Below are 9,601 nucleotides of genomic sequence, written 5' to 3'. Positions count from 1 at the left end.
AATAGATGTTACGAGGAGCAGAGGCTCAATAATGAAATAAAATATTCAACCACACTTGTTTCATCAATCTGCCTTCGTATGTGTCCGTGGTACATGTTTGCAGATGCACATTTTATGTGGTCCAGCGACTTATTCACAATCATTCGACACGATTAGAGGACAAACACTTTATTTATGGAGGGAGCTGCGTACGATAGCGAGGCTGGTCTTGCTGTTTCCATCACTGGTGAGAAACTGTCACACTGGGACACAACTAGCGGCCGTTCCACGACATAGACAAGTGGGAGACGCATTCAGAGGCACACACAAGTACAGACACATATCAACTGAGCTGACAAATAAAAGGGTTGGTGGACTTAAAGTAGGTGGGGACCACGCATCTCAACCCACCTGGTCACGCTGCAGCACACACTCACACCCACACCCCAACCACACACACACAAGCACAGTTTTATAAAGGGCCAACATAAGAAATTAAGACATCTATGTGGTCCCTCTTCAGAGAAGCTGGTGACACATCTGGGGGAAAGTCATTTTAAGCCATTTACTCAAAACCTCTGCATGTCTCAGTTCAATAAATAAAATCTCGGCCTGCATTTATCAAACTGCCAGATCACGTTCACTTAATACTCATGTTATTTAACAAACATCTTTTCTTTAAAAAAAACTGCACTGCAATAAGGTTTAGTGTACATGTCAGTCTGAAAAGAGCAACACATATCCCAGCGTTTCTTTTATCAGGGTGTTTGCTTTCCTCTTACTGCGTTTGTAAACTGCAGTTCTTCTTTTCTTCTCTTTGGTAATATTTTTTCTTCAATTGCACCAAATTTGAAATTAATATACAAATTATAACATTTTTTAAACCAATTTTTAGATTTATTTTATGTGTCAACATTGAATTTTGTATTTGCATTATTTTCTTTTAAATTTGTTTCTCATGCAAAGCATCTTTAAGATGTGCAGGAAATCACTTTCAAGTACATTATTAACTGTATATTTCACTAGAACTATCTCCCCTTGTATACATTGCCAAAAAATCAATTAAAAGTTGTTTTTAAAGGCAGGTTAAGCGATTCTACACGCGTTCTGACTGGGACCAGGCGATATGGCCGTGTGTTCATCCTAAGGTGTGTTATCTCAAGGAGCCCTAAAGGGTGCACTAGCCCGGCATCATTTGTTGACATCTTGGTTCAAATATCCACAGACATGATGTCTTGCAGAAATCGCTTGCCCCGCCTTTAAAGAATAAGTCTTATAATCACCGTCTGTTAAAATCTTTTCCTCAAAAATATGTTTTCTGCATTTCCAACAGGTTTGATAGACATAGTCCCTGATTTTACTCGCATATTTACACACGCTTCACTTCCCCCGTCCATTTATATGCAGGTGCTATATTCAAGTTCAACAGGCTATAAGTATTTTGGGATTTCATTTTAAAGAGAAAAAATATATATAAAGAAGAGCTTGGAGGGTCTCATAGCACATTCCTCTTATTCTAAAGCAGGTTTCATGTAGCAACGTCCACAGTGCACTCACCACCAAGCCACCGTAATGCAACAAAACCACATATACTCTGAATCATATAAAGACAATAGAAACCTTTATCACAATTAAGCCTTTTGTAGAAAATGTACATCAGAAAAATATGCAGGTGCATCCTCATAGTAAATAGTGTCTGTTTGCGTCGCTCTTCTCTTCATGTTGCTCTTTGAGTTTATAGAATACAGTATAAAGTCGAATAAAGTCTCTAATATATATATATATATATATATATATATATATATATATATATATATATATATTTAAAAAAGGACAACTGCTTGGGGAGTAGAGAGGGAGGATCCGTCTCTACATGGCAGCAGTTTTTTCTCTGTTGATGAAAAGCGTCTCCTGGCAGAAAGGGTTAACCAGGACAACGCTGCTGCCGCTGTAGTCTCCATTAGGGGGTAGACAAGCCTCATGCTCCTGCAAAATACACACACACACACGTACAGGAATACACACACACACACACACAGAACAAGATTAGTGTGTGGGCATAACTTCTAAACAATAGCCGTGTTTCAGCAGTAGCACATACGCTGCAGTCTACGTGTCTACTCTACAGGGAACGAGGAGGCAGTTAAGCAGAGAAGAAAGCAGGATTGGAAAACACAAAACAAGAGTATGAGGCATGAGTTTGGTGCTCTCCGGGGTGTCTAAGTAAATGTGGATGAAGGTGTACGACAAGGCTGGATGAACAGAGAAACAAAGGAAAGAGGAGGGTTGCACGTTAAACGTTGACACACGAGAAAAAGGGTGAGATGACTTGACAAAAGCACCAGCAGAGGAACTTGGGATGAGGGAGGGGGGTGATGGTGAGTCAGCAGTAATGAAGTGATGCTAGAGGAGGGAGGTGTGAAAAACAAAATGAGTTCTTTTATAGCAGGAATGAGGCCATTTTAACAGCGTGGTCCAATCAAATGAAACCAACGCCCTGGTATGATCGAGTCCTAGAGACCACTGTCAATTAGCCGTTGCACCAGGGAGGCTACATTATAAAGCTTCTGCTCTACGGAGACAGATAAATCAGGGGGGAAACAACACCTGGGTGTCACCAAGGGCATCCTACACATGATCCAACCTCAGCTCTCTCTCTCCTCACATCCTAGCAGCTGGCAAAGGAATGCATAGTGGGCAGTGGCAGAGAAATAAAAGAAGGAAGAGCAAATTAAACCAAAATGTAAAAACAAAAACATGCAAACAAGCAATGACAGAAAGGGGGGAATTTTTGCAGATTTGATGCTCACTCTTATCCATACTAGTGTTGTACAGTTTCACTTCCAAAAGATGGCGCTGTAATGCATCACAAAATAGGAAGTGACTGAGTGAGAACAGTAATCTTTTAGCCTGAAAGAGAGATTTAATCATCATACTGTACAAAGCAAAAATGAAATAATTTAAAGGATTTGAAGTCTTTAAACCTTACTTTATTGGTAATTTAGAGCGGATGCTGTGCAGGCAAAACAATCAATCAAATCCTCTCTATTTTCAAATAACTCAAAACAGATGATTGTGCATAAATGTGCATGAAATTATGCACATGAAATGCTGTATATAATACAGGGCTTGCATATTGCAGTGCACAGGCATTGTTTAGTTAACACAACTAATGTACGATATGAAAATAAATTATAGCATGAAATAATATAGCCAAAGGTGACTTTCATGATGTAAATACTTAACAGAATTTGCTGGTTCATCAGTTTTAACTAAGACTAATAGAAGTTATTTCTGACACTACATCCTCAGATGTTGGTGGAATAATTTACATTCTTTTTAGAGCCAATTGTTACATTAATGGCCATCATTATTTATCAAGAACCCCCCCCCCCCCAAAAAAAAGATAACCGTTGAAGATATAGCGGATATGAAATGCACAAGGCATGCATGCGTCATGCAGTAGTCTAGTGAGAAAACACACCCACACGCATGCACACAAACACACACACAAACACGCACACAAAAAAGCAGACTGGGAACTTATGCATAAAAGACATATTTGCTTTTTAATTCGATTTTTTTATCTTTTGACATGAAAGACAACAAATGCATAGTTACTAAGATTCAATTCCCTGCATCTTTTATGTCACAAACAATTACATTTCAATCTTTAAAGTAAGCAGTACATTTATAGTGAGCATTTATTTGAAAGAAAAGAAAGAAAAAAGAACATGAGTGTATACTTGGACTTGATACAGCCCTGTCAGTTTGTCTCGTTGAGAGCTGAAAGTTCACAGACCCGTTCAGATTACTAGAGTTCTGTGACATCACAAACCCAGATCAGATTAGAGCAATCCAGCCTGGTCTTTTCCATCTCCATCCAGCTTCCCGTCAAGCAGCATTTGCTCAACCTCAGAGGTGGACGGCACAAATCTTTCATTCAGGATTTCAAAAGCGGCAGATCCCATTTTAGATGTTGTTTCGCCCACCCCACCCTCTAAAATTGACCGGTGTTAACAGAACAAAAAGGACGTGAATGAAAAAAGAGAGCTAAATCAGAGTTCTTTTCAGAGGCAGGTTGTTCCTGCTGGCTGTCGCACAGAGATCAAGCCTGGCCAACCAGATCCTGGTCTGTTACCACGTCCACAGCCATTTCTGCTGGTCCGGAACACACCGAAACAAGGACGGGCCAACTAAGATGGGTGCAGGATTACAAATAAGTTTTTACCGAAAGCCTGATGACAATCAGTCACTGGCATTTCCTTTTGTTGACACTAGTCTGATTCTTGTTCTGCCTCCGTCTTATACTTTGATTCTTTTCTAGGAGACATCTCTTCATTTTTGAAATATTTGTATCAAAGAGGAAGACTAGTTTGGCTCCCGGAAAGATGGATACAGTGCTGAAAAATCCAGCAGAAAAATTTGGTATTTCTAAAAGAATGACTGGTAATGAATGAAGGAAAACATGTGTCGGTGCTGGTGAATGTAGTCAAAGAGCCGGAGTTGCTTCCAGTAACTTATACATTTTGAGATTATAGTTTCTCTCTTACACTTTGAAGAAAACAGGCAGTGATTGATCAAACTGTTAGTTAAAGCTTCCAGATAGGAGACACATGCTCATCTGCGGACGGCTTTGGGACAAAGCTGCTTTTTCACGTTTCAAATTTGTGCGCTCATCTTTTTCTGTCTCTTCATATTTTCTGTCGCTGCGCTGCAAGTCCACATGGACCGAAAGGGATTTGGCGCAGGACACCTAAATAAACCCATCCGTCAGTGTGGGCCGACTGAAATAATACGGCTATTCTTCAACCTAACACGACCTGCCCACAAAGGAGTATTTTACAGCGCTTTACGGGATTTTGTATCCTAACACCCACGGGAAAATAGTTGGCAAGATTATCTCATAATTTATTAATAATGTTGTAAAAACGCTGTAATACAAGATTAACCTAGATTTATTTGCCTCTATTGTCAATTTGTTTTAATCTAACAAAATATTCAGAGTGGAATAGCGTCTAAAGAATTGATGCTTCCCTGCAGGGAAGATTTCTTCTTGGTCCAAATAAGATCCCTATAAACTGCAGTCGCACCGTTCGGGCTCAAACGTGCCTCAGCAGGCCCCGAGGCTTGCTGACAGGGAAGATTGGAGCCGGATCTTTCTTTATTTGTTGTTTCCATACTCATTAACAGCATTCTGCTGACTCATAGAGAAAGATAAAGGAAATGTCCCACCGTCTCAGGGCGTGCAGTGCTGAACAGTGATGGAGTTATATTGTGTCAGTGGCTTGTACCTCACTCTCCAGAGTGTGTATCTCTCTGGGCAGCTCCACGGCGTGCCTGCTGAAGTAGTCCATGGTGATGGTGTCGTTCCAGTAACTGAGATTGTTCTCCTGACTTGACGACTTCTTCTTCCTCCTCATGCAGCACACGGTCAGCAGCACGGCTAAAGAGGACAGGAGCAGGAGAGCAGAGCGTGGGTTAGAGACGTCATTCATCAGGACATGTCTCTGATAGAATAAGAAATCCACCCTGAAATAGTTTGAAGTTTCTACTTGTTGTGTGATGCCAGTTAAGTATGAGACAAACTCTGAAAATCACAAAATTGAGTATGAGAGGCGAAGAAAATCCAGTTTCTATATCTTCAAACGCTAAAAATGAGTAGATCTATGTCAGGGGTCGACAACCCAAAATGTTGAAAGAGCCATATTGGACCAAAAACACAAAAAACAAATATGTCTGGAGCCGCAAAAAATGAAAAGTCTTGTATAAGCCTTAGAATGAAGGCAAATGGCGAAAGGCGAAATGTCGAGAAAAAAGTGGAAATGTTGAGAAAAAAGTGGAAATGTCGAGAAAAAAGTCAAATTTCAAGAAAAAAGTCAAAATGTCGAGATTAATGTTGAAGTACAATCTCGAGAAAAAAGTGGAAATGTTGAGAAAAAAGTGGAAATGTTGAGAAAAAAGTCGAAATGTCGAGAAAAAAGTCGAAATGTCGAGATTAAAAAGGAAAGGAAAAAGGAAGAAAAAAAGAAAAAAAGAGAAAATAAAGAGAAAAAAAGAAGAAAAAAAGAAAAAAAAACATCAAACATTTTTTAAAAAGCTCCAGGGAGCCACTAGGGCGGCGCTAAAGAGCCGCATGTGGCTCTAGAGCCGCGGGTTGCCGACCCCTGATCTATGTCATGCCTTGGGTGCAGCATCTTCTCACCAGTTAAATCTCTTCTTTCTACTAAGATAGACCATGACGGGATCTGACAGCTGTCAAAAGACATTCTGGGAATTCACGAGATCCCTAACTGAGGCAAATTTACGCCAGGAAAACTCTCCAGACACTGAAAGTTGCTATCATAAAAACGAAACACCACATTTTTTTAAAATGTGGATTTTATTCTTTGGATAGCAAACACTGTATTGACATAATTTGAGTGTTTGATACTCAGATTTGACTCACAGCAGGAGGACACAGGCACACTGATGGCGAGGACGATCCATACAAAATCCATCCTGCTTAAGCAGATTGTCGTGCGGGATGGCGGCGGCTCGACGGTCGGGCCCGAGCTGTTGCCCGGGGTGGAAGGGTCGTTGGTTGTGGCGGGCACCTGCCTGTTGAGGAAGTTCATGCTGGGTGTGGAGGGGGTTTCCGAGCTGTTCCCCGGAGCCGGCGCCTCCTCCACCGAGCTGTTGTTGGAGAACGGCCCCCCGGGTGCGGTGGCGGTCCCCAGCTGTCCCCCGGGAGGACTGTCCGTGCCGTTACCCACAACCACCTCTTCACTGGTGGCTGCCAGGTGGCTGACTGGGATGGCCGTGGGATTCTGTGACCCGGGGTTCACTTCGGTGGACTGCGCTTTAGTGGCCGATGTGGAAGTGGAAATCTCCAGCGGCTTCTCGACACGAGTAACAGGCTCTTCCGTGGCCTCCAGCACCAGCTGAGCGGTCGGAGGCTCATGCGCAGCATGCACCTCCCGCAGCGTGATGGTGTGGTGCATAAGCAGTTCTGGGGACCTTAACGCATGCTCCCTGAGTTTCAGGTCTTTTACAGAGTTGGTGTCCGCTGAGGAAGGCTGCAGCTCTGGGACAGGCACGCGCCTGGAGTTGCTGGATTCTTCCACGCTCGGCTTCTGAGGGTTTTTGTGATCCCCTCTGTCCGAACCAGACTTGGACGCAATCGCCAGGGGGATCGGACCTCTGGCAGCAAGCCCTGCATGCGCATTTGGGAAGGCTGTGCTGGGGTATTTGGGGCTGCTGCTGGCCTGTTTAGTGCTTACAGTGACTGGGTTGTGGACTTGAGGTGCCCTGACAGAGTTGCGATTGATGCCTTGGTTTCCAGTATCAGAACTGGGCACTTTGGGCTGAGCACTCACAGTGATCGGGGAGATATTTGTGTGGCCAACGGGAGGATCCTCCTGACCTGGAGCGGAAGAGTGGGTGGTTGTTTGAGGCAAAGTGAAAAGAGGGAGTGGAACAGAGGGGAGGATGATGGGTGACAGCCGCGTGGCTTTGGATGACCAATCTCCGCTGCTGGAGCCCTCCTGGTGCCACTCCAGGGGGGCGGGTTTCGGGGGGGAGATGGGGCTGCTGGGGGCCGCTGCCATGGAGACAGAGTCCTGGGAAGGCTGGCTGAGGTGCAGCTCCTGTGCTGACGACACCAGTCCTACTGGTAGTGCTAGGAATGCTAGAACACCTGCAGAGGAATCAACAGAGATAACGTGAGACACGAGTCGAAAATACTTGTTTCATGACATAATTATTCCATGTAACTAGACTTGTAGTTCTCCAGACCGGTCTTGGTCTCCAGACCACTTTTTTGTGGTCTTGGTCTTGTCTCGGTCTCGCCATGTCTCGGACTCTGATAATTGAGATGCCATTGCACACACCAAGGATCCTTCCTCTGGTTAATGTAGAGTTTTGTAAACTATTTGTATTTTGCATTTGAATTAATGCATGTTTAGGTGCATCTGCATGTGTGTCTGTATTTAATTACAGTATTGTGTTTATAATAGTCTTGTTTGAATAAATATATGGCCTTTGAATAATATTTGCATATCGTTAAAATAAAGTAAAGTAAAGTTCAAGTCGATAATTGTGTGTATTTAATATTTAAAATACACATTTCATCTACAAATTAAGTACAATTTAATTCAGTAACATTTACTATTCATTAGACTTTTCTGAGGTGGAGAGTTTTGTTGGAGGCTGGTTATTTTGTTAGATGTCTTTCAGACTAGTTAGTGGTGTGTCAATCCTTAAAAGCACTCGAGTTAATCCTCAAATAGTGTAGAAATAGAGGTAGTGCAGTCGCCGCGCATATTTGATCTCAGCTAATTGATGAAAACTTTTATAGTAACATCACACACAAGGCATCCACTGTCTCTGTTATTGTCCTGCAGTTGAATACAACCTCATATGTAAACTAAGCAGCTGAACCAGAATGGTGCTGATGTTCTACAACTCAAGCAAGATGACTAAATAACTGGGTTTTTTTGAGCTGAACTAGTCTCTCTGGTCTTGGTAGTGTCTTGGTCTCGATTTAGGCGATCTTGACTACAAGTCTACATGCATATTTTCATCATTTTAACGGCTTAAACTGTACCTAGTTTCTTTAAAGCATCCTGACTCTGTTCAGGTCGGCAGACTAAACTGAAGTTTCCCAGCCTGTAATGAACAGAACCGCCGTGTCACTCACCTTGTTTAGACTGCTGTGTCACTAGACGGCCTGCATTATATCAACTCTGAGATCATATTTGTTGCATTTGTTACATTGCATGTAGAAATCAAATGTTTTGAAAGAAAACTGTTTAGATGGTTGTTTTTAGGGCCTGAGCACTTACAGTGCGAAGGCCCTATTGTATATATTTGTGTCCGTCTTAATAAAAATAAATAGGACACAGGATGGTCAACTTTCAGTATAAAACAAGATGACTTGTAAAGACAGACTCATAGTTTCATGCCAGTTTCTGTCAAAGTGGCGTACTTACATATACATACATAACATGCTGAAACCGTCACCAGATCAATCTCATAACGAGGCTGGGTAGTCTCATGCGATTATCATGTTCCTATGCGGATTATTGGTTCTTCTGCTATCCAAACAGAGAGTCATGGGAGACAGGAGGGTGGAAGGACTTATTAATTTCCCCCTCCTCTCCATCCTTTATTGATGCTGTCAAACACGGCTCGTATTGACACATTGAGTGGGCTCCCTCCTGGGCAGTTCCTTTGCTTTCAGAGCAGAATAAAAGAGGTATGAATGCAAAACTGCCATCATCTACTTAATTGCCTGAATACGAATGCATACACTGAAGTATTTCAAATGTAAAACAGTGGGAGTGATTTGCAAATCATTTAAGCCATTCAAAATATATTCAAAATAGAAACAGCTGTGGCTCTGTGTTGCATCAACTCTCCATTTAACACCATCGGCAAGTGTTTCAAGATAGCTTGGTCTCTCTTTTGCAAATACACTACTTGGCCAAAAAACTGTTGAAATATCACAACATTTATTTCCATCCAGAACGGCGTTAATTTCTGCCAAGATCTTATATTAATGATGGGAGATTAACTGCTACATAATGTTTTCTTCAACAAGTCCCAAAGAGATTGATTTCACTACTCTGACCTTTTGGAA

General features: G+C 42.2%; 1 protein-coding gene across 4 annotated transcripts in view; it reads right to left on the bottom strand.

Moving 5' to 3' along the window:
* Positions 1–1,063: 1,063 nt before the first annotated feature.
* Positions 1,064–9,601, bottom strand: part of tmem108 (transmembrane protein 108) — a 68,538-nt gene continuing 60,000 nt past the window's right edge. For 2 of the 4 annotated variants that reach the window (XM_061713364.1, XM_061713365.1), the window contains exons 3-5: positions 6,428–7,657; positions 5,274–5,425; positions 1,064–1,965 (exon numbers count right to left, since the gene is read on the bottom strand). In XM_061713364.1, coding sequence (XP_061569348.1) covers positions 1,849–1,965; positions 5,274–5,425; positions 6,428–7,657 — 1,499 coding nt within the window. In that variant the 3' untranslated portion in view covers positions 1,064–1,848. Of the gene's footprint in view, positions 1,966–2,586; positions 2,655–4,115; positions 5,426–6,427; positions 7,658–9,601 lie in introns of those variants that run through there. The other 2 variants (XM_061713366.1, XM_061713367.1) reach the window with 2 other exon arrangements.

This window comes from Cololabis saira, chromosome 22, assembly GCF_033807715.1.
Source record: "Cololabis saira isolate AMF1-May2022 chromosome 22, fColSai1.1, whole genome shotgun sequence".
Lineage (NCBI taxonomy): Eukaryota > Metazoa > Chordata > Actinopteri > Beloniformes > Belonidae > Cololabis > Cololabis saira.
This window is presented reverse-complemented; position numbering and strand designations above follow the sequence as displayed.